Source organism: Coenobita brevimanus, chromosome 110 (genome assembly GCF_032717465.1).
Source record: "Coenobita brevimanus isolate Jiangsu-jjx chromosome 110, ASM3271746v2, whole genome shotgun sequence".
In the NCBI taxonomy this organism is placed as follows: Eukaryota; Metazoa; Arthropoda; class Malacostraca; order Decapoda; family Coenobitidae; genus Coenobita; species Coenobita brevimanus.
The window spans coordinates 14,793,898-14,819,884 of NC_137063.1; the positions used below are offsets into that span (position 1 = coordinate 14,793,898).

The 25,987-nt window shown below is 41.7% G+C and overlaps 1 protein-coding gene across 1 annotated transcript in view; it reads left to right on the forward strand.

Moving 5' to 3' along the window:
• LOC145417501 (glutamate receptor 1-like) overlaps positions 1 to 25,987 on the forward strand; it is a 723,617-nt gene that overhangs the window by 339,502 nt on the left and 358,128 nt on the right. The window contains exon 5 of the mRNA XM_080286209.1: positions 14,725 to 14,857. Coding sequence (XP_080142335.1) covers positions 14,725 to 14,857 — 133 coding nt within the window. The remainder of the gene's footprint in view (positions 1 to 14,724; positions 14,858 to 25,987) is intronic.

Sequence of the window (25,987 nt, forward strand, 5' to 3'; positions counted from 1 at the left end):
TGTTTCCTGGTATTGTAAGTCTTGTCACACCTGTCAAGTTGTGGGGAAGTGTAATCAGACCGAAAAGGTTGCACCTCTAGTTCCCATTCCTCCTTTTGAGGCGCCTTTCACCCGTGTGTTGGTGGATATTGTGGGCCCTCTTCCTAAGACTTCTTCAGGATTTTCTTATGTGTTGACCCTGATTGATATGGCTACTCGTTATCCTGAAGCCATTCCACTTAGAAATATCTCAGCAAAGAACGTGGTTAAGGAAATGCTAGGGTTCTTCACAAAGTTTGGTCTGCCCAATGAGGTACAGTCAGACCGGGGAAGTAATTTCATGTCAAACGTTTTCAAGCAGTCTCTGAAAGAGTTGGGCATCACCCAGATCACGTCTTCAGCTTACCATCCCCAGACTCAAGGAGCGTTGGAGAGATATCATCAAACACTCAAATCGATGCTCAAGAAATACTGTTTGGAACATCAGAAAGACTGGGATAAAGGTCTTCCATTCGTTGTATTTGCCGCAAGAGAATCTCCAAATGAATCACTGGGCTTCTCACCTTTTGAACTACTGTTTGACCATGAAGTAAGAGGACCCCTTAAGCTACTCAAGGAATGCTGGCTGTCGGAGGAAGATGACGTCAACCTGCTGGAGTATGTGATGAAGTTCAAGGAACGGCTGTCCATTGTGTCATCGCCACACCAGATCGTAGAAAGAACAAGCAACTTTTTCACATCAACATGCTAAAGTTATATCACAGGCGGGACGAAAATAATCCAGTCTGCACTGTAGCTGTTCCACCCGAGTCTGCAAGTGAAGCTCTCCCATGCAGTATGAGCCTGAGTGATAGTTTGGGGAAGAATCCTGATATCATGAATGATCTCCAGACTAAGCTTTCTCATCTACCTCCCGAGGAAAGGCAGGAGTTTTCGGCATTACTGCAGGAGTACCCGCAAGTGTTCCGTGCCACTCCAGGAAGAACTACTGTGTTGATGCATGATGTCGATGTTGGAGAAGCAAAGCCAATTAAACTGCCTCCTTACCGTGTGAACCCAGTGAAAGGTCCTCTCATCCAGAAGGAGCTTGGCTACCTGTTGGACCACAAAATGATTGAGCCCTGTCAGAGCGAGTGGAGTTCTCCTGTCACTCTAGTCCCTAAGCCAGGTGGGTCACAGCGGCTTTGCATCGACTACAGACGTGTTAATCAGATAACCAAAACAGACACTTACCCTCTCCCTCGCGTGGAAGATTGCATAGACAAGATCGGAAAGGCTAGGTACATAAGTAAGTTTGATTTGTTAAAGGGATACTGGCAAGTACCTATGACTGAACGTGCTAGGGAGATCTCATGTTTTGTAACCCTAGGAAAGACTTTTGTATGTTCTGTAATGCCATATGGCATGAAGAATGCACCAGCCACATTTCAGAAGCTCATGAATGTTGTAACAGAGGGTTTGGCAGGGTGTGTTGTTTATATTGATGATGTATTAATCTTCAGTGACAACTGGAAAGATCACCTATGCCATGTCAGTAAATTTCTTGAGCGTTTGGTTCATGCTAATCTTGTAGCTAATTTATCAAAGTGTGAGTTTGGTCAAGCTAAAGTTCAGTACCTCGGGTACGTAATTGGTGATGGACATGTTGCACCACCAGGAGCTAAGGTTCAGGTTATAAGTGATCTTCCCAGACCTAAAAGTAGGAAAGAGCTACAAAGATTTTTGGGAATGGTAGGTTATTACAGGAGATTTGTTCTTAACTTTTCAATTCTTGTATCACCACTTACAGACCTACTGAAAAAGGGAGTTAAATTTGTCTGGACCGATAACTGTGAATCCTCTTTCAACAAACTTAAAGCTATCCTATTAAGTCAGCCAGTGCTCACTACTCCAAATTTTGCTAAGCCTTTTAAGATGGCTGTTGATGCAAGTGATACAGGAGCTGGGGCTGTTTTGCTGCAAGAGGATGATCAGGGTATTGAACACCCTGTATCTTATTACAGTAAGAAGTTCACTCCACCTCAAAAGAACTACTCAACTATTGAGAAAGAGCTTTTGGCCTTGATTTTGGGTTTACAGCATTTTTCATTTTATTTGTGTTCTGGTTTTGACCCCATAGTCATTTATACCGATCATAACCCACTGAAATTCCTTAGTAAGTTTAAAGATAAAAATCAGAGATTGACAAGATGGAGTCTACTTCTTCAGGAGTATTCATTAGACATACAACATGTCAAGGGGAAAGAAAATGTTATTGCAGATTGCTTATCTAGACTTTAGACAGATTATTTTAGAGTAATAAGAAATTTCCTTTGTAAATTTCTTTTTCTTTGTGGGGAGGTGTTACATAGCCTATGATTTCATCATCCTTTGTGTAATTGTAACGTACAGTATGCTTCATGTTTGATCACGAGCGTGTTCTACCTCACTCCCCCCGTCCTCCCTTATAGTAGAGTAAGTCGTTCTTTCTGTTGTTCAGAGCAGGATTGTCAACTCTTTGTCCCCTCTGGCTTCATTTGCTCGTCCTTCTTACAAGTTGTATCAAGCTCTGCCGGCCCCTATATAATGAGCTCAGTCTCTGCATCATTGCCACTTAGATCTACTCCTTATTTTGTTCACATCTCTGTCCTCCCCTGTACAGTTATTGTTGTGAGTGCTCCGGAAGTCTCCAACCATCTAGCAGCTGTGTAATTTGAGTATAACTGTTATTGCATTTTTTCCTTGTACTGTATAGCATAAGGTGTTGATTTGTAGGCCTAGTGAGGTTTTCTTGTGATTTATGTAAAGATTCTTATTGTCAGCAATTATTAATAATAGTTTGTATCTGTAACAATTTATCTTGCATTAACTGAGCATTACCCAGTGTATTTTCATTTTATCAGGGCTGACTTAGATAAATTTACTCATGCTAATTTCGTGTTAATAGAGGCTATTGCAGTTAACCTTATATTTAACCTGTTTTTTGCCATTACATTATCCTTATGAGTCCTGAATGTTTTGTTGTTAGTTTGAGCATTAAACTTTAACTTGTAATTTTACCTAACTCCTTTGTTTTGAACCTGGAACTTTACGGGACAGTAGTGATTATTAGTATTCTCACTTAAAGTGTACATTATCTTTCTCTGTTCCGTAACAATATAAATATATATATATATATATATATATATATATATATATATATATATATATATATATATATATATATATATATATATATATATATATATATACACTGATACACAATGGGTTGAAGTTGGACCACTCCCTGCGACCTTATCTTTTGACCAATTGTTCTCAAAATTGAATACCTTCTTTTAGGCTGACCCTCAACGTTTTCACCATGTTTAAAACTGGATCAAAGCTGAGTTGACCCTGTCTTGCGGCCTTAGCCTTTGACTTTTCCCTGTGACCTTTGATTGGTGGGTCCCAAAATCGAATATTGTTATTTTTGCCTCATCTTCAACCCTTCCACGAAGTTTGGATTAATTCGGATAAAAACAGTTAAAGTTGACCTTTCCTTGTGACCTTGATAAATGAGCTGCTGTTCCTTGGGTGACTCTCAGCCCTTTAACCAAGTTTCTACATTCGGGCCATTCCCTAAAGCTCTCCTCAAAGTTTGTTCAAAATTGGATATTAAATGTTTACTGTACTGTCATGTAATAGGATCAACTTTTAACCTAACCCTGTGACGTTAACTTTGACCTTTTGCTGTTAAAAATACAATAGGTTTCCATGTGGTCTCCCGTGTACCATTCCTCCAAGTTTGCCTAACCTGGTAAAATCTGTCTGAGTTTGGCGCGCACACACACACACACACACACACACACACACACACACACACACACACACACACACACCGCTAAAAGACTGAAACTCTCTCTCACTTCGAAAGCGTGGGTATAAAAATGACTGTAGTGAAGAGATTGACTTCAAGGCAATGAAGTATGAATATGACGGACAGCAACATCATCATCGTTATCATTATTACCGGCCAAAACATAAAAGTACCAAAATAAAAAAACAGTATTTTTCGGTATCAGCTATGCACTGATTAAAATTTTTTCGAAACAGTATCATCAGTGCAGTAACGTTTGTTCATTTCCGGCCATTTAAATTCATGCACATTATTCTGTCATCCTTCATTATACACGCGCAGTTGTGAAACAAGAACGTGTTATGGTTTGGTGTGTGTGTGTGTGTGTGTGTGTGTGTGTGTGTGTGTGTGTGTGAGAAAAATGCTTCGTCTATTATAGGTTTTAACCCTTAAAGTCTGGAGTAAAATCTGGCGCGCTCTGCACAGTATCCGGGGTTATCCCTTGTTTTCAATCATATCTTAGCATCTGCACCACTTAGAACATTCCATAAAAGCTGAAGATGCTCACCAGTTTTTGTCTCCCAAATGCAGGTGTTCCCAGGTGTCTGGATGAATGCGTTGTGGAGTGCAAAGGTGAAGAATTGAGGACACTTTTGGGGTTGCGGCGAGGACCTGCCCTGATGGGCACACTATACTCCATTTCACCAAGTTTGTCACCGCCAGTGATGTCCTCAGCGCCTGTAGCGTTGATGTAAATCCTCAGCACTAGGTAAAGCTTTATATTTTACCTTGAGAACCAACATATAAAGGCAATACAAAAAGGTATATCCAGTTCTGAAGACCTTTATCAATGCTGCAGGTGCTGAGGACATCATTGATGGTGCCAGACTTGGTGGAATGGAGTACAGTCCATGGCTAGGGTGGGCTGTCCGTGCAGTCCGGAGGTGCCAAGCCATAATGGGGCTGTCTTGCTCTCATTCCTGCATGCCCCGCTAGTATTTGTCACTTGTCTTACGTATAATGCATTTATTTTTTCTAAATTCTTACTTCATAACAGCAACGGCACTTATTTCTAAATTCTTATGATGGTCTAAACATTTACTTACTGCATCATAGTTTTCCTTGTATTCAGATAAGTTACACACATTACTATTATTTATATAAAATCTTATTTCTTTAAGGCGCGCTTTTCAGTCCTTTCCTTATTTTACTGTTGCACTTAGGCACACGTCACCCTCCACGAAGCCAATTCCGTTCTCAGGCGCCATCTCCCGACTAGGCAATGACAACACTGTCACCCTAGTTCCCTTCTGATCCAGCTTTCAATCAATCCCTTCCTTGCATGAGTGGGCGGCTTTGCAGGGGTGGAAGTGGAAGGGGGCAGGCAGTAGGCACTAGTGGCAAGTGAATCAGATAATGCAGAATTGAAATTCACCAATCCTAGTCCTCCCGTGGCTCTATTTTGATCAACCAGAGTTTTCCAAATACCTGATTTCTGACAGCTAGTACTGTCACTCGTGTTTTAGGGGTTATCTGAACCTGGTGGTAGAGTTAAAGGTTGATAAGGAGCGGACCTATTGTGTTTTCTTGCAACTGACCAGAGGGCAAGATCACAGGGCTAGGTCCAAATTTTGGCCATGCAAAGCCACTATCAACAGTTCTTAGCAAATTTAAACTAAAATTCTGGCAAGGACTGAAAGGGAGACATGAGTAAACGAATTCATTTTTTTCGGAACAGAAATTCAGATGTGGAGGTCATAGGGCATGTTCAGACTTTGACCCATCTGTCTGTCTCTGTATAAGCAAAGTAAATAGAGCAATTTCCGATATTTTTGTACCAAACGTTGCGGGAGTGTTGCTGATTGCCCAAGGGGTTGATCTGCTTTTTTAGAACAATAGGTCAAAGGTCAAGGTCACGTGGCAAGGTGAAGTGAAGCAGTTTTTACCCGTTTTAGATCAAACCATGTGGAAGGGTTCAGGACTGGGCATACATGAAGGGATTCGACTTTGAGAACATTCAGTCATATGCCAAGATCATACAGAATGGTCGGAGGCCAAGGTTACAAGGGATGATCAATGCAAACAATATTGTTTTGATTTGGACCATATATACTGAAAGCATTAAGGGTAAAGAAAGAATGAAATCATTCGATTAAGAGTAATCACTTGACGGTCAAGGTCCCAGGACAGAGCAGTTGATACGTGCAGGAGTTGCACTCCTTGAGTGCAGTTTCTCACTATATATTCATTGGCGCTATCTCTTGTAGACCGGTGACATCAGTTTCAGTTTTAAGCCAACTAAGAACTATATTCAGGTTATCCGTTCATTCTTGCCACCACCAGACAGGTTTATTCAGTTTCGGAAGGACCTACAGCAATGAAGGCACTAATGAAGGCGATATCTAACCTAGCCTAACACTACAAGGCTTACTTAGCAGAGAGTGAGTAGAGGATTCCAAGAATGTTAAGTCTCACCAAACTGAATTCATGATCGGGATTACTCTTGTATTCTCTTCCAGGTAACGTGAAGTGATTTTATTCGTCCAAGTAAGACATACGAGCCTGAGTTTTAACATTTGACACCATTATCCATCTCATGAACAGAACTCACTTATTCTTCTAGCAAATTTTAAACACTTCTTTTCAAGTGAAATTACGACAGAGGGGACTGAGAGTTAGGATGTGCAACTGCCCAACTTTTCTCCCTGTACTCGAATGCCTGCCCATTGCATTGATTTTTATGACTTATTAAAACTTCATATCGCATTTTCACTTCAGTAACACATCTTTCTGTCTCACCACTATTTTCAATTCACTGTAGATTCTAACAATCTACCATGCAGTATCTATGCTCTTTTGTTTTTTAGGTTCGTTAGACTTAGCTTTCTCAAAAATTTTCCACATGCTCAGTCTGGTATGCTGCCCGCTCTCCTTTTTAGTGATTCTACCCTATTACATGCAGCACATGGCAGTGGCTGGAGAACATCATGGCCGTAGCTAAGAATGGTGATGATTTGGTCCACTTTCTCTTACGCATGGAGAGAGAGAGAGAGAGAGAGAGAGAGAGAGAGAGAGAGAGAGAGGAGACATTGATAATGTCTCCTTTTCCTGCGCATGTTGAGTGAGAAGGGGGCAGGAGAGTTCCTGTGTGTGTGTGTGTGTGTGTGTGTGTGTGTGTGTTAACAAACAGGCATAAGCTACCTACCGACCAGCTATTATGTCCTACCAGACCGTAGCGCCAATTTTACTTTATTCTTACAATGATTAGACAGTTTCAATTATCCGAAATCTCTGGTTGGATATAACTTAATGAAAGGTACATCTAATGTCTCCAAAAATAAGAAAGTTATTTTAAAGCTGAAAAATATAATGTTTTAGAAGTAATTAAAGCAGTATTTTAAAAACATCGTGGGAATGAAGTGGTTAAAGCCTGTGGTACGATGACAGCTATTTAGTTTTGTTGTTGCCACTAGCAGTTTTTTTTTTTTTTATAGTCTGGTAGACATTCCGGCAAGCATAAGATGCATGTAGTCTTTATTGATCGTTGTATAATGAGATGGCCTTCCTATCTAGACAGAAGTCCCCTGGAAATAACATGTATAGACTAGAAGTTGTTTACTGCCACTTCCACGAGCCTCTTGCCTCAAGCGGCCAATACGGCATAAAAAGACACTGAAAACGTGATTTTATGAAATAACGTAGGGGCGCTAACCATCCACTCACTCACTGTAGTGCTGCTTTGGGTGTCTGCTCTTTCCTGTCTGCCTACCTTCGTCTTCTGACTTTCCATCATTTTTTCCTCTTCCTTCTGCTTACGGGAGACTTTACGCTCGCTCTTCTGTCTCTCTTTTCTTCATTCTTTCCTCTTCCTTCTGCCTATGGATGACTCTACACTTAGTGGCAAACCAAATGGTTTCCTGTACACCAGGACACCATTTACTGTGCTGGGTGGTAACTATATAACCAAACTATGGCACCTGGTGGTTTAGTGGGTAATTAAGGCGCTCCAATTGGATTGAGCCGGTGTAGGTTTATATCCAAAGGATGGTTGGGGTTAATTGCTCGCATAATGCCACTCAGGGATGTGTGAGACTGGTCACTCTCATCTTAAATGTCAGGACCAACTTGCTTAGCCCCGGACTCCCACTCTCCTTAAGGGGCGACATAGGACTGGATGATGGATGGATGGATGAGTGGACTTAATATTCGTAAAGAATAATAATAATAAAAAAAAAAGTCTATTCTTTACGAATATTAAGGAAATGAAGATTTCTGAGAATATAGTTTCAGCCATATTTGTAACAAATTTTATTTAGGGGCTCGAACGCAAAAGAGGGCACCTAAAGCAAAATATTAATTTTTCTTAAATCATATTCGCAAAGAATTTTATTATTAAGAGCTTACTGCTTAAGAACGTTTGTGAATATGGCTCGAGTCCGTAAGAATCGCCTTGGGGGATCCTATGAAGGTATCTGTAATTGTCCCAGAGGCTGTATAAGAGCTGCAGAAGGCTGGTTGAAAGTCAGTAAGGAACTCGGGGACACTGGTTCTCTTAGGCCGGCCCCTGGGAGGGTCCGGCAAGAGTAACATCGATTGAGGTAATTGAGCCATGCAATAAGATGACGTGGGTTTTACTTTTGTTCAACTACCGACAGATTATATTCAGCTTAGTAGAGACCATTCACGATGAAGAGGTTTGAGGCAGCCTTCTTTCTGTTGACTAAGTTATTACTGTATTGAGTCACTGACGGATAATTTTAAGGCAGGCAACTGAGAGAGAGAGAGAGAGAGAGAGAGAGAGAGAGAGAGAGACTTCAAACAATAAATGAATTTCTTTGAGCTAGAAAAATACTATCATTTAGATGTCTTTCCTCTCTCTCTCTCTCTCTCTCTCTCTCATAAATTCTTGAGGTTTAGAGCACTTTTACTGGTAATAAGCAAAGAATCTGGGAATAACCTACTTTTTAATGAGAAATACTGAATTTTTGGCGTTAGGCAAAAATCTGGAGAAATCCAGACCTTTCTGGGAATCTGGCAACACTGCATGATGCACAAGCAGCCATAGCTATACTCCATTTCACCGAGTCTGGCACCGTCAGTGATATCTTCAACACCAGTAGCATTGATGAAGTTCCTCAGTACTAAATAATACCGTTTTGAATTGCCTTTATATGATTCTCAAAGTAATTACTAGAGGTTCATCTAGTGCAGACTATTTACATTAACACTACTGGCATTGGGGGCATCACTGATGGTGCCAAACTAGGTGCAATGAAGTATATCTTGGCAGAGTTGCTTAGCTGGCAACACTAGCCTAGAACACTCGTTCAACTCATGCTTTTAACTCTTTATTTGTGTTTATATGAACTTTATAAAGTTACATTATTAATATTTGCATAATATTCGCATGACAACATGCGAATGTGAACATCGGAAAATCATGCGAGTATTTGCGAATGTGAATGCGAATGAACAGTCAGACCATCACTATCACATACCCATCCACCCCGCCCACCTGTCCACCCATCTACCTTCTCCTCTTGCATACACACCCACCCTGCTCACCCACTCTGTCCATCCCTACATCCATCTACTATGTCCACTCACACCCACCCACCATGCTCACGCTCACTGCCCACCCATCCACCCATCTACCTTGCCCACTCACACCCACCTATCTACTCACCTATTCACTTGCCCACTCACGCATCTACTCACCCACCAACCCACCCATCTTTCCAATTCATTGATCCACACCCACCCACCAACCCACCCATCTTTCCCATTCACTCATCCACACTCACCCACCCACCTTGCACCACCACATCCACCCGCTCACCTCGCACACCCTGCCCACTGACCACATTAACCTGTCCAACCCATTCATCGACCCACCCACCCACCCAACCCGTTGTAGTATTCATCTGGTGGTAGGAGAATGTGCTCTACAGTATTTAACCTGCAAGCTTTACCATGTTAACTTCATTAGTGACTTGATTAGTTCTAGTTTTGGCAATCAGTGGGGCCACTTTAGCAGCTTTCAACAATAATATTGCACTTACGATAAAAAGCTATTTCTGCTTGACCCCTTTGAAGTGCTTTGAATAATTCCATTTTAATTTATAAAGTGGACGGTCAGACAGACAGACACACTTCCGAAAATATAATCACGGAGTGCAGTAGCACCCCTTAAGTAGGAATGATGCAGGTTCAGAGTGGCGTCCTCTCTTACAGGGTATTGGAGCATTCGTGGGTAAACGGTCGCAAAGCTTAGTTCTAAGCTAATGGACTAAAAGACCTTAGCTATTCAAGTACAAATCTACTTGCAAAGTCTTGCTAACCTTCGTAGGAGTCGCAAAATCGAACTGCAAAAATATTGTTTTTGTTCTTTCTTTCTTTCTTGTTCATCAGTCATAACTCCAAAACAAAAAGGTGTACGTGAGTGCACCATACACCAAAACGCTGCTTGTCATGTGTAGATGTTTATTTTTATGTTTAGAAAGGATTCAGGCTACGATTCGCGAGTTACGGTCCGAAAACCGCATTTGGGTCACCCATAAATACGACTTTTGCGCAATATTGGTTACCTGCAGCTCGCCTACAGTTAAAGAACGTACCAAAACACTTCTTTTCATGGGATGGCACCCTCGTTTTGGTCTTTCAGTATGCTATGCATTTAAGAATCCAAACGTAACACTTGCTTTATGCATAATTATACTTCCACAAAAAGATCAGAAACTAGAAAACAAAAGCTTTCTTCTAAAATGGTTGTTAAGAAGTAGGAATGGCAAAAGTGCACAGATATGAGATGAAAAAATCACAGAAACAAGAGAGGATTCAGGATGGGAGGAGATTTGGAGACTTATACCCATTACTACATTCCACCAGCTACAAGTCTGTGGCTAAAGTGTGGAGTATAATAATGAGTCTATGTCTCCAAATCTCCTCCAATCCTTAATGCTCTCTTCTTTCTGTGCTTCTTCATCTCTTATCTGTGCACTTTTGCTATTGCTACTTCTTAACAATCATTTTAGAAGAAAATATTTGTTTTCTAGTCATAAAAAAGAAATGTAGGATTTAAACTTCATGGTCAATACTCTTCTAAATATGTGATTTCTTGTGTTCTTGGCTGTTTATCTCGTTTTTTTTAATTTACCTCGAGTTCCTGGTGTCGGAATCATTTATCTGTCAAATAATGAAAAAGTATCATCGGTATTAATAGCATACATCTTGAAAGTGTAATGTTAATAGATTATATTTTTCCCTCGTTTAAATATGAGTCTGATGATGTTGTATATAATGGCAATGGATTTTCTTTAACACCATTGCGACATTATTGACGCATATGCTACTCCCCCAACACACCGCTATTATGGGCCCTTTCAGTATAGAACTATAGTTGCAAGACTTTAATGTTACGTATGTTGTTTCAAATCTTTGTACTGTAATTTATATAGTTTGCATATTTCTCTTATTTCACTATGTTGATGGTGATGATGATGATGATGATGAAAATGATATGTTAGAAGTATTTTTTCCTACATATATATCTTATTTTTTAATATTTGAATCATAAAAGAGCAGAGCGATGTACTCTAACCTTGTATAAATTTGTGTGATTGTTGTTGTTTTCATCCATGTTTTCTTTTTGTGATGCTACTTTAAAGTCAGTTTTAATTTTCTACACGAGTCCCCCTTTTTTTGTCGTGAAATTGATAATAATAATATTAAAGGTCACTGGCCACCCCCATTTATATTTAAGTATGATGTGTTGACGCCTGTGTTTTCGTTCCTTAAAGGATGTCATATTTCTGTAACATGAAAGTGCAGAAAAGTGCGGAGTATAAAGTTAATGTTTAATGTTCACGTCCTTGCCTCGTTTAAGAATGAGTGTGATGTTGCTTGGATGTTGACAATGCTTCGTCTTTAGCACCACTTGAGGCTTTACTGCTGCATATGCTCTTCCCCCAAACACCGCTGTTGTTATGGCCTCTGAAACTGCGCCAGCTCATATGAATGAACATTACAACCGCCCTCACAACATTTTATCACTGTACTTATTATTACTCTTACGACTTCCTCTCTTATCATGTAGGACACAACAATGCTGTGAAGTGAGGGAATTCTGGGGAATATTCTTCTCTTTTTCAAAAGCTTTTCGATCCAGATGTAGACGTTCTTGAGCTTTTATCATTCTAGCTCCAGACGTCTTTACACGGCGTATGAGAGATTATTTGAAGGGGAAAGGTTAGATGTACCTTGAATCACTTTTTTTTTTTTTTTTTAATTCCAGGTATCTCTTGACAACTTTATACAATAAAGGTGAGACTTTTCGAACTAGAGGGGCAATACTTTATAACATTCATTAATTCTTTCACTACCATGGAACTCTCCTAATTTGCATAAAATCCTCTGATGGTAGCAAGACTAGACATCTCGGAAGTTGGGAATGTTCATCTCTTATTAAGTAAATTTTCAATTCAAGTTTAGAAGTGTGACCGTTAATTTTATTCTTGACATCGCCAGAGGACTTTCTTTAGTTCAGGAGACACTTTTCGAGGGGAGGGTAAGATGCAGCTTCTATTTACCCATTGAGTACTTAAGCCCTTTAGTTTTAATTAATTAATTATTTTTTAAAAAGAATTCTTTCTTGCTACAGGAGTATCATATACAACTTAGTGGACACCCTCAGCTCAAAGGTAAACGTAGGGCATATTTAACTCCTGCAGTCGAAAAGTCTACTCCTGACGAAACAGTTCTCTTGGGATAACAAGAATAAAATACTCGCACGGTATTCGTTATGGGACTGAGGGCGTTACAGAGGATTTGATTCACCTGTAATAAACCTGTTCCATCTAAAGGGTTTGAGTAAAGGAAATGTTGTGGTAAAATACTTGAGGTGAGAGTGCAGGTAAACACTTCTGATAGCTATCTGAACTGCCAGAGGCATCAGCAGGGACTTTATGATTAAACACACCACACGACGCCTTCTGCATAACTAATGAGAGAACCTGCTGGAAAAGACATGACTATTTGCAGCTATAAAGAAGTACCCTCACCTAACCACTTCAGTATGATGACGTCTGTTCTAATCTCTCTCTCTCTCTCTCTCTCTCTCTCTCACACACACGCACACACACACACACACACACCAACGTATATGGTTTATCGTAATCTAAAGTTTCAAAATTTGTGGTTGATGGGGACGCTCACCATCCACTCACTTGATGTAATGCTGCTCTCAGGTGCCTGCCCTTTCCTCTCCTCCCTCCTTTCCTTCCTTCCTCTTCTGTCTTTCTTTACTTCATTCTTTCCTCGTCTTTCTGCCTACGGGTGTCTTTACATTCCCTCTTTTGTCTTTCTTTCCTTCTTTTCTGTTCCTTCTGCCTGTTGATGGCTCTATACCGAGTGACAAGCCGGGTGGTTTCCTGTACACCGGGAAACCATTTACTACGCTGGGTGGTAACCATATAACCATATTATGGCGCCTGGTGGTTTAGTGGGTAATTGCGGCGCTCCAATAGGATTGAGCTGGTGAAGAGTCCAAGGGGTGGTTGAGGTTATTGCTCACATAATGCCATTCAGGGATGAGTGAGGCTGGTCATTCTCATCTTAAATGTCAGGACCAGTTTGCCTAGCCTCGGGCTCCTATGCTCCCCATGGGGCAACGTAGGACTGGATGATGGATGGATAAAGTTTCGAAATATTTATACTTTGCCTACTACCCTCCGTTCACCAATCATCCTTGCCCTGGATGTGACCCACGTTATACTCTTCCTTCTTTCTGGACAGTGTACATTTGACACTGTGTTTATACTTCACCACTCTTGTGTGTGTTTTTTTCCTCAGTGAAAATCCTGGCTTCAAATCTGTCTCGCCTTCCTGTGTCTTCTCCTTTCAGGTTTCTAACTCATCCAAAATTTTCAGTCTTCTAGCCCAGAATATTCAGTCCCAACATTCAAGGTGAGGGTAACAGGCATCGCTCGCCCATGAGTGGCATTATGTAAAAAAATATGCCTCAGTCAACTTTTTCATATAAACCCATACTGACCCCCATCCTGTTGGAGCTTTTTAACCCACTAGACCACCAAGAGTCAGTTTTTTACACTTTTAACTGTAAAATTTTTGGCTTCAAATCTTGCCTACACTTGTTCCTCCTCTTGCTGTATTACTTCTTTTCATCTATTCAGATTAGATACACACACACACACACACACACACACACACACACACACACACATATATATATATATATATATATATATATATATATATATATATATATATATGTATATATATTTATATAAATGTGTGTGTGTGTGTGTGTGTGTGTGTGTGTGTGTGTGTGTGTGTGTGTGTGTATAACATGCTTTGACTTATTTCCCGTGCTCCAGACGTTACTAACAATTCTGCTTTTTTACTTCAAGGTCTTTTGCGACTTCAGGACATCTTCCTATTTTTTTTTCTTCCATGATAAATAAAGACTCCATATCTTTGAATTATCTGTACCCTTGCGTCTCTTTCATTATTCTTCGGCGAGTATTGAGGCCCAAAATCTTGCTCAACCTTCTGTCTCCTCTCCTTCCTGGCCTCTTACTACCCGAGGAAATTTATACTCTTTCTTTAGTTTCATTACTAACGTCTGATCTTTCTCCTCCTTATCATCTGCTGCCATGACTTGTGTCCTCGAAATATGTAAAAGAGTAAGCTTTTTTTACTTGACTCCAGAACTTGCTGCCTCTTTGCTCTCGTCTCTTATCAGGCTTCCTACGACTCCTGGAGATCTGCCAGTCATTTCCTGATATAACTGCCGATTCCAGAACTTTCCCCTTCATTTATATCGTCTTATTCTATGACTCGTGCCTTAAAATATATACGATCTTTCATCCTGCTCCAGATCTTGCTAATTCTTCTCTTTCTTCTCTTTCCAGGTCTGTTACGACTGCAAAAGATCTTCCAGTCCGTGCGACCAGCTCGAGCATCCTTTGAGATACGGGTGGTGAGGCGCGTGGAGTCGGCCCAGGACGCTCTGGCTTTCCTTAGGACCCTGGAAAGCAGCAGCAGGTGAGTGGATAGTTGCCTGGATGGATGGATTTTTTGGTTCATGGTTATACATGTTCTTCTGTAAACCCTGAAAAGCTACAAGTGAGTGTATATTTTTCTGGAAAGCTGGGTGCACGGGTGTATATATATATATATATATATATATATATATATATATATATATATATATATATATATATATATATATAATGTGATGCCTAAAACCTTCTTTCGGATCTTAGAGAGTAGCAACGGGTGCGTATGCATTTGCTAATATATGGTTATACAAATGTATGTGTGTGTGTGTGTGTGTGTGTGTGTGTGTGTAGGCATTTACCAGTTTATTACTGTATGATGCTAATAATGGAACATGGGGTAACTTAGTAATAGCTTGTAAATCTCAGAGTCCGCGGGACTAGGGAGCGAATCCCAAAACCGTAACAAAAATATGAACGAGAAAGATTGGAGTCATCTTCAGAAGCAATCAGAACTGGTGATCTTCTGAGCCTCTCTTCCCATTTGCATTAATTGGAGCTCTTCTTTTATGCCAACATTATGCAAACTTGAATAATTTTGTGTTGGTTCATCCCTCATCAGTATATCTATGCCCATTCTCGTGTGGGCTTTGGAGGTTTCCTAATTAGTGTTCATCGGTTATTGATTTTCCTCAACAGATTTTCTTCCTTAACTACGTACTTACTTTTCTAGTCCGTCCTTAGTTATTTCTTTCATTTCTACTTCCTCTCTAATAACGACTTAATTTCCTACTTCAGCAACTTTTTTTCCTGGATATTTTTGTTTTTATTTTTGTTTCTGCTTCCTCTGCCTTAGTGATTTAGCGTAAGAGCGTCCGATACTAGTGAAGAGGATCTTTAAGCAAAATCGAATAAGCAAGAAATAGCTAGAATAGGCAAAACAATATACATTCTGCTTTAAATGACTCAGCCAAGAATAATTCGGCATTATCGTACAGTTAATATACGAGAGAGAGAGAGAGAGTCACTGTTTGCCTTTCAGTTTCTTTCATGTATATTCTTCCCCTACTGCAGCAGTGAGAGAGAACTCGACGAACCACGATGGAAAACACATCTCCTGCTAGTGCCTACGACCCTTTGAGGAGAGCACCACAGTCTCCCGCGGCCCAGACGAAGATCAGGGGGACCAAGGTTTGGTATAAAGACAGAGCGGGGTATGGCTTCATCAAACGCCAGGATACTGGCATTGACGCTTTCGTGCACCGCCAGGCTCTCTTTAAACCAAACCCATTACACCTCCAACACTCCCTTGGGGATGGCAAGACTGTGGAGTTTAGTCTCTTTGGGACTCCTAAGGGTCCTGAGGCTCGGGATGTCGCTGGGTCGGGGTGCGTTGCAGTGCAGGGTTCTGCCCATGCATGGCGGCGTCTCGCGGCCCAGGGCCGCCAGACCAGGGGTCCTGGGAGTCCTGGGGAGATAAGCACCATCATGGAAGTGTGCATCGAGATGGCGAGGGCTTTTTGTGGGGATGATAGGGGGTCTTTGCGCATTCTCCTCCCCAAAATCTTTGAGGAGAACAGGCTGTCTCACCTTGTCATCCCTGAGTGCTTTGCCTGCGATATTTATTCTGCCCCTCACCTCCAGTAGCTCTAGGCCCGGCAGCCGTGACCTGCTGCCCCCCACACGACACCACGGAAGAGGCTGAGGCTGGATTCTCCCCTTAACCGGAAGACTGCCATACTGATCGCCGACCCGGTTCTAGACATGGCCATGATCGAGGCTGCTGTTGATGTCCATCAACTGCTGTCAGTAACTGGGGAGGGGTGGGACTCATCTGACTCCGTATCATGGCCGAGGATGAGTCTACCGGCTCCTCAGCCGGGGAGGTCAGCGAGCCCTCCCCTCCTCAGGCAGAGGAGGGCAGCTCTCACCCTTCTATTGTGGACTATAAGGATCGGTTAGACGTGTCCTACCGTCACCTCCTGACACTCGACGCCCACACTCGGTCGTACCAGCTCAGAGCCACCACCTACTCCACCTTATATGATCTGCTCCGGCCGGCCGACCTGGGTGAGGGGATTCCATTTAGTCTGACTGTCAGGGTGGAGGAGGTGAGTCTAGCCGACCTATGAGCATTTTACTTCATGGTTCCTCCATGCATGGCCCCATAGATTGACCGTCGTGTGCATTGCGGGTGCCCTTGTGGCTTATTGTGGCTATAGTCATCTTATCTGGCCTAATGCCCCTCATAGTGGGCGATGGCTTTAAAGCCATAATTTAAAAAAGTGCAGAAATCACCCCTTCAGCACCAACACATTTTTCAACAATACGATCTCTCTCTCTCTCTCTCTCTCTCTCTCTCTCTCTCTCTCTCTCTCTCTCTCTCTCTCTCTCTCTCTCTCTCTCTCCCCTCTCTCTCTCTCTCTCTCTCTCTCTCTCTCTCTCTCTCTCTCTCTCTCTCTGCTCAGAAAGCATTTTAAAAGTTTTCACTGGGAGTTATCTAGGTTTTGTTTCGGCGTGGGGCTATGAATACATTTCCACCAACGGGTGTGCAACAAAGAATTGCCAGGCATATTTCTTGGGAGAGGAACATGGTATTGGAGTTCCCACCTTGGTTATACGTGTTGTGGTATAGTAGATTTGATGTTAATTATAATTTGTCAGTAACGCCTTGTAGTGTGTGTGTGTGTGTGTGTGTGTGTGTGTGTGTGTGTCTGTGTGTGTGTCTGTGTGTGTTTATCGAGTCCCCAATGCCTCACGTATCAATGGCTTCTTAATGCAAGTACTGTACTTGAACATGTGAAGCACGAAGAGAGAGAGAGAGAGAGAGAGAGAGAGAGAGAGAGAGAGAGAGAGAGAACATGCAGTAGGCACTATCTCTGTCGATATAATGTAGGTCAAATACAGGCAGTCTTTAGTGTTTAGGCTACAAGTGCTTCACGGCCCTAACAGGTCGTTGCGCACTGTGAAGGGCTCTCGGGCCCTTTCCTCAAATCTCAGTCGTTTGCAGCATGGCATTGGCTCAACAGAATGGCTGAATATGTGGGGAATCTGTTTGTATAGCCCGATGCGCAACGTAATTCCGGTGCCAACGATGCCAAATTGTATTCCTATATTTGAATTTCATGTGTTGTAATTTTGTGTTTAGATGACTAATTTTCAGCAATTCATGCATGTCCCCCACCCACCATGAATTGTTTCAATTACTCACGGCTGGTTCAAAAAATGTGCAACTGCCTGCAATAGTTTTTGCACCACTGCACTCAAAATTGTATATCGATTCCGCTGATGTCCAGTTTGTTGTGGAAAGCATGATTGTTTGCGATATTTAACTATATAAATAAGGTCTGTTTTTAAGCCACACTTTTCACTGCTCAAAACGGACGAACAGCAATCCCTGCTGGCCGCATTCCGCTTAATATAACCTAAAGCTACTTGGGACAGTTATTATAAGGCCATTTAGGACATTGTAATAGACATGAAATTGAAATGGGCCCATCTGTGACCTAATTGCAATCATCGTGCCAAGTTTAATCACAGTCTTTTATCCAGCTTCGGCTGCGCCACACACACACACACACACACACACACACACACACACACACACACACACACACACACACACGCACGCGCGCGGGGGGGGGGGACTAGATTTATGGTATTAGTGTGTCTGTCTCTCCCTGTCTCTGTACCTTTCAAAACTGCAAGAGATACGAGGACCATAAACATGGTCATGGGACAAAGGAAATCAGTGTCTAGCTTTTTGCCTTTTGAGAATGTCCTAGCATTCTCCCTCTCCCTCTCTCTCTCTCTCTCTCTCTCTCTCTCTCTCTCTCTCTCTCTCCACCACGTCTTATTTTCTTCCTGCATCCCTCCCATCCCATTGTTCTCCTTGTCAGTCTTTCCATGTTTTTCTCTCACAATTTCTTGGTAATAACCTCCTCTTCTGTTGCCTGTCCTCTCCCCGTTGTCGCCAAATATTGTTCTCGATTTTTTTCCTGCTTCATCTTTCCCTATATTGTCTGGTTCTGTCTTACGCAGCCTTTACTTTTCTTCGTTTTTCATGTATTATTTCCTCATAATTGCTTCATTGCCTTCTGTTTTCAAATTCTGTCTCAGTCGTTCCCTTAATTCATTTTCCTCTAAAATCTTTTCACCCCTTAATTCATTTTCCTAAAAAAATCTTTTCACCTTTATGACCTTGTTTTCCCATATTTTTAAACTGTGTCCTCTACTTCGGTGTATTCTGATTTCCTTCATGTTTTCTTTGTGCCTTCTTTCTCTTCGTTTCTTTATTCCTGCTTATTCATCCTTTATATATCCTTCCTTTCTCTCACTTATATTTTTATTCTTTTTATTATATGCTCACTTCCTTTGTTTCTGCCCTCGCAGTCTTCGTTTTCCCCCTTCATTATCTTATGTCTCTTCTTGTATCTCCTCCTTCCACCTCACTGTGTTTTAGTCCTTCCTTCTGTAGTCTTCCTGTGTCTTATATTTCTCCATTTCCTCCCTTCTTTGCGTTCTGCTTTTCATTTTTTTCTTCCATTGTGTTCCTCGGTGTTGTCTTTTTCCCAATCACTATTTGTCTTCGCCACCTTTCCATCTCATGTGTTCCTCCTTCTAATTTCCGTTTTCTCCCTCCATTTCCCCTCTTCATCTTATTAATTACATTGTCATCTTTTATTTTTCTCCATTCATTTCTTATCTCACTATTTCTCTTCTCCATTTCTTCCGTTCACTGATTTCTCTCTCTCGCATGCGTGTTTTATTCATCTGTTTTATTTTTAATTTTGCTTCTCCCCTCTCCCTACTCTTTCTCTCTCTCTCTCTCTCTCTCTCTCTCTCTCTCTCTCCCTCCGCCTGCTTGCATTTTTCCTCTTTGTCTGCCAAACCAGTGTATCTTTTTATTTCGCTTCTGATTTACTGTTCTTCCTCACTCATTCTTCACTTCCTTTCTCTGTCTTACCTACGCTTTATTCCTCTTACTTCTTCCCTGTTTCCTCACTCCTCCTCTTTTTTTCTTTCCACTTTTCCTTGCGTCCATCACTTTTTCTCTAGAGTCATTCCGGCTTCATGTATTATATTCTTTTTTCTTTTTTTTCACCTTCCCTCGTCTTTCTTTCTTTTCTTTATCCCTCCCTCCCTCCTTGTTCATGCCTTCCCCACTCTGTCCTTCTGTGTTTCCCTTCCTGTTTTTTCCATTATCAATCTTTCCTCCCCCTTTTTGTTCTTTTTTTTTCCTTTTCCTTCTTTCCCTTCATCTTTCCTTTTTTTTTCTTCCCTTCATCTCTCTCTCTCTCTCTCTCTCTCTCTCTCTCTCTGATACCTGTTATGTTTGTCACGTTATCTTCTTTCTCTTCCTACTTTATTCTTTCCTTTCCTTTCTTTTTCTCATTTTCATTACTCCTTCTTTCCTTCTTTTTCCTCCTTCACCCTCGTTCTCAGCCATCTTCCTCTCTTTTGTCTTCCTTCCCTCCTTCCTCCCCTTTGTCTTCCTCCTGCTCTGTCTACTTATACATTGCTTCTTCTCGGCTCCCTCTCTCTTCTTGGTTTCCTCTCCAAGATTCTCTCTGTCTCTGTCTCTCTCTCTCTCTCTCTCTCTCTCTCTCTCTCTCTGCACTTTCGCGCGTGCGTCTGTGTGTGTGTGTGTGTGTGTGTGTGTGTGTGTGTGTGTGTGTGTGTGTGTGTGTGTGTGTGTGTGTGTGTGTGTGTGTGTGTGTGTGTGTGTGTGTGTCTTTTTCTCTCTTTATCCTTGCTGTGTCTCCATTCTTTGACTGTTTCTCCCACCTGTCTTCTTTTTCCCTCCTCTTCTATCCCTGTGTCTTTCTTTTCCCTCCCTTTTTGTCTCTGATTTCTTCCTTTTTTGTGTAAGTGTATGTGTCTCGTTTCTTCCCTCTTCTCCCTTTCCCTCCCTGTGTCTTTTCTCGCTCTCTCTTCTTACCCTTGTCTATTTCCCTCCCTGTTTATTTTGTATCCTCCCTGATTCTTTCATTCTCTGTGTCGTGTAAAATCTCTTCCGTTGTCTAACTTTTCTTGTTTTCCAGCTAAGACACTTTGCACTCCAAGTCGTATATATTATTTCTTTCCTTGTGTCTTTCTCTGTGCTTCCCAAGTCTCTCACTCTTGTATTCTCTCCTCCCTCTTTCTCTCCTTCTCATTCTTTCTGACGTAAAGTCTCACCGACAAGCTAGTCTCGCTCTTCTTTTCATCTCCGACTCCGCCTGTATTCCAACACGGGCGATGTTCACTCCCCCTTGGCCTGTCTGTATCTGTTACTTTATTCTCCCATATATCTCTCTCGTCTCTCTCCCTCTAGCACCTTGCCAAAAACCTCCCGAACAACTTTACATCATCCCTTTCCCTCCTCTTTTCTGTTGTGATGGTTCTGTAGCTGTTTCTTCTACTGATGAAAGTAGAACTCTTTGCTCAGACTTTCTCCTCCAATTCCTCCATAGACGATTCCTGAGCTGGTCCTCCAGCACCCCCTACTTCTGACGTCCTCGTGACTGACGTTAAAATTTCTTCAACTGATGTACTTTCTACCCTCAATGGTCTAAATACTGACAAGGCACATGGGCCAGGTGGGGTCATTCCTGTTGTCCTCAAGAACTGTGCTACTATGCGTACACCCTGCCTAGGCAAGTTCTTTTTCCTTTGATTGTCGATTTATACCTTTCGCTCTTGCTGGAAGTTTGCTCTAATTCAGCCTGTCCTTAAGAAGGGTGACCATTCCCAGCCCTCTAACTGCCGCCCATTTTCTTCATCATCCTGTATTTCTAAAGTTTTTAAATATCTTCTGTAAAAAAATAAAAATAAATAAATAAATATATAAAACACTTTCATGTCACAACCTCCTTTCCCATCGCCAATATAGGCTCTGCTAGGGACGCTTCACTGGCGATCTTCTCACCTTTCTTTCAGACTCCTAGTCATCCTGTTTTCGAGACTTTGGCGAAAGCTTTGCCACTGCATTTAACATCTTAAAGGCTTTGGATCGAGTCTGGCATAAATCTTGAATTTCCAAACTACCCTCTTGCGGATTCTGTCCTTCTGTCTGTGGTGTCATCTCTAGTTCTTTCCTGGTCGTTCTATGGCCGCTGTTGCAGACAGTCACTATTCTTCTCCTAGGGCTGTCAATAGTGGTCTTCCCTAAGGCTCTGTCCTATCACCAATTTTCATCATTCTGTTCATCAATGACCTTCTAAACTGTACAACTAGCCCTATAAACTCATTCACCGATGACTCCACCCTTCACCTTGCCATTTGCTTCTCGCATTGTCCATCTCAGCAGTCACTTCAACAAGTTGGGGATGAAGCCATGGCACACCTAACGTCTGGCTTGGCTCATGTCTCTGATTAGGGTAGAAGTAATTTTGTTTTCAGTGCATCAAAAACTCAGTTATTACACATTATGACCCATCAAAATCTTCCACAGGAGTATCTTCTAATTTATAACAATCTCAGGAGTATCCTGCAATTTTTAACAACATCCAGTCCACTCCTGCATCATCTTTGAACATACTTGGGTTTCATTTTCTCGAGAGTTATCTTGGAAAGATCATATTACAACTCTTGTAAAATCTTTGTCCGAGAGATTAGGTGTGCTAAGTTTACTCCATGCCTTCTTTACCCCTGGGCAGTTGTTGACTTTATACAGATTTTATTCACCTCGGTGCAGAGTACAACTTTCATGTTGTGGGGAGATTCGTCACATACAGCTCTTCTCAACAGGGTAAAGTCAAAGTCATTTCGTCTCATTAACTCTCCTCCTCCTGTTGGCTTCCTTCAACCTCTGTCTCTTCACCGCACTGTTGCATTTTTTTCCCCTTTTCTGTCTCTACTTCAATGGCCATTGCTCTTCTGAACTCTTTGCTTGCACCCCTCCACCACCACAGCGTGCGCTTAGCTCCTGTCTAACAGCAGACTCTTATCTGTTTTCTGCCCAGTTTTGTAATGTAAGAGTGAAACTTTTCCCAGTTCTTCATGTATGCAACAGGCCAACTTAGTAACTATTTTCCTTTGTCTGTATTTCCTACTGCCTATGACATCCATTCTATTAAATGCAATGTGTCCAGGCATCTCGAAGTAACTGATCTTGATGTTGGCTCTTGGTTGTTTTCTTTATACTTTTACTTGGAGGGAACAATCAACTGGGCTTCTAGCCTTTGGCTCCTTCATCCCTGCATTAAAGAAAAAAAAATTGCTCTCTCCTTTTTTTTATTGCTTTCTCGTCTTGTCTGTCATGTTTCTGTGCATTTTCCCATAATTATATTCTCGTTGAACAGTCGGGTTCCTACGCACTCTTAATTTTGTAAAACTGCGTAATGTTAGTTGGAATACAGACCTAGAGTTGTCCCAAGCACGAGAAGGTTAATGCATTGATCATTCTTCCCTTTAAGTATTGTTTTCTCACTTCCCCTCCATTTTATTTCTTCCTTCTCCATTTTCTTTCACATTTTCCTCCATCTGCATTCAAATTTTAATCTTTCTAATGTAATTTTCTTTTCTTCCGTTTTCTTTCGCATTTCACTTCTATTTCCTTTTATTCACCTTGCTGTATTTGAAGCTGCCTGGTATATGAAAACATCATGAGTTTATATTTGTCTTCTTTTGTTGTTAATGTTTCCTGGGAATAACTTTGAACAAAATCATCACTGCCCTCAGACAATTAATCCTACAGCATCCCATATCCCTGGGCAGCAGAACTATCAAAGCTGCTCTACACCCCACCACAATCAGTTTCATCTCATCCATCTTAGTCCCTACGTACGTGTCTTTGATCCCCCTAAACACATTCACCCGTGGGTTGGAAGTAAACCTTCACTGGGCTGATACCATTAGCTCTCCAACACTTATTTTCACGGAGAATACATTTTTGTCCCAGTCAAACAGACAGCCAGGTTTCCAACCCATCTCACCCGTTCTTTTGCTCATGATGCCTTTTTTCTTTGCCCTCATTTGACGGACTAATGACGCAACGCGTGACGCAACATCGTTACTGCAGTGGACCATTAGACTAACGTATATACAGGTAATATCACCAGCTATGTAGTAGACCATAAGACTGATACATATACAGGTACCATCACCAGCCATGAAGGGGACCATAAGATTGATACATATACAGGTAATATCAACAGCCACGTAGTGGACCATAAGACTGATACATATACAGGTAATATCACCAACCGTGCAGTGGACCATAAGACTGATACATATACAGGTAATATCACCAGCTGTGTAGTGGACCATAAGACTGATACATATACAGGTAATATCACCAGCTGTGTAGTGGACGATTAGACTGATACACATACAGGTAATATCATCAGCCATGCAGTGGACCTTAACCCGTTAACAGCGGCATTAGGTTTCGTGGTCGGTCCCCCCATGCACAAAAAGACGGGATTTTTTTTTTCTTGAAAAATAATTTTTGCTCTTATAGGCTAAATGAAAGAGTGCATGGAAAAGAATAGGAAAACTAGATATGAGTTTATTATTTACCTTAGTTTGGTCGTGGCATGCTGTTTATGGACATTTGGGTGATAAATGTAGCACACATAAAAAAAAAAAGAGAAAAAAAAGAGCTTGATCATAGTTATGATGTACACAGCAGTCGCACGCTATTCTTAATATGATGTACGTAGCGGCAATCTGGTTAAGTCTGGTATATAGAAGTGTACAGGTAACATCACGAGCAAAGTTTCGTCGACGACCCCTGCTAAAATTGTGCACTGTTTTCCATATATTTAATTTCATTTAATGCCAGAGAAGGTTCTCCCTTCCAACACACATTTGTTGTGCACTTCTTGTTGCCGTCACAAAGGTAAATTATACAACACCTTCCATCATCATAGTCGATAGGGAAGTGTTGGCGAACTTTTTTTTTTTTTTTATGTGAGAAAAAAGGAACCAAAGGCCACTTGCCTGCAATAACTGTTCCCTCCAAGGAAAACAAAATACAAGAGAGAGCCAAATTCAAGATACGATCATTTCGAGATGCCTGGACACACTGTGTTTGAAAGACTGGAGATCATAGGTAGCAGGAAATACAGACAGAGGGAGCTGACCTGTTACATAAATGAAGGACTGGGAGTAACGGTTAACTCTCGCATTAGAGAGTTGGACAGAAAAGGGATGAGAGTTTGCTGCTAGACGGGTGCTACGCGCCCGTCGTAGAGGTGGAGGAATGCATGCAGACAGTTCAGAGGAGCAGTGACCATTGAAGTAGCGATAGAAAAGAGATAGAGATGCAACAGTGCGGCGAAGAGACAGAGGTTGAAGGGAGACAGTAAGAGGAGGAGAGTTAATGAGACGAAAAGCCTTTGACTCCACCCTACTGAGAAGAGCTGTATGTGGGGAACCTCCCCACACACGAGAGTTGTACTCCACACAGGGGCAGATAAAATCTGTGTACAGAGTCAACAATTGTGCAGGGGTAAAGAAGGAACGGAGTCGGCTTAGCACACCTAATCTCTTGGAAGCAGATTATACAAGAAATGTAATATGATCTTTCCAAGACAAGTCCCGAGTAAATGAAACCCCAAGCATGTTCAAGGATGATGCAGGATTAAGCTGAATATTAGTAAACATTAGTGGGTACACCTGTGGAAGATTTTGTCGAGTTGATAGGTGTAAGAACTGAGTCTTAGATGCATTAAAAACAAGATTATTTTTACCCCAGTCAGAGATACGAGCCAAACCAGACATTAGGTGTGCCATAGCCTCATCCCTTGTTTGTTGAAGTAACTGCTGAGATGGACGTTGCGAGAACCGAATGGAAAGGTGAAGGATGGAGTCATCAGCGTATAAGTAGATAGGGTTAGATGTACAGCTTAGAAAGTCGTTGATGAATAAAAGGAAGAGAGTTGGTGATAGGACAGAGCCCTGAGGAACACCACTGTTGATAGATCTAGGAGCAGAACGATGGCCGTCCACAACAGCTGCTATAGAATGGCCAGAAAGGAAGCTAGAGATGAAGGCACAGATAGAAGGATAGAAGGTTGTTATGGAACAGTAACTTAAGCCAATATCCATACCTTTTCCGAAACCCCCCACCCCCACCCTCCCCCCCCACACACGCACAGCCTTACTGCCATCCCTCACTCCCTCCCACACAACACATTCTCACGGCTAAGTGACAAGTACCATTTTTTGCACTTTTACTCGTTATCAG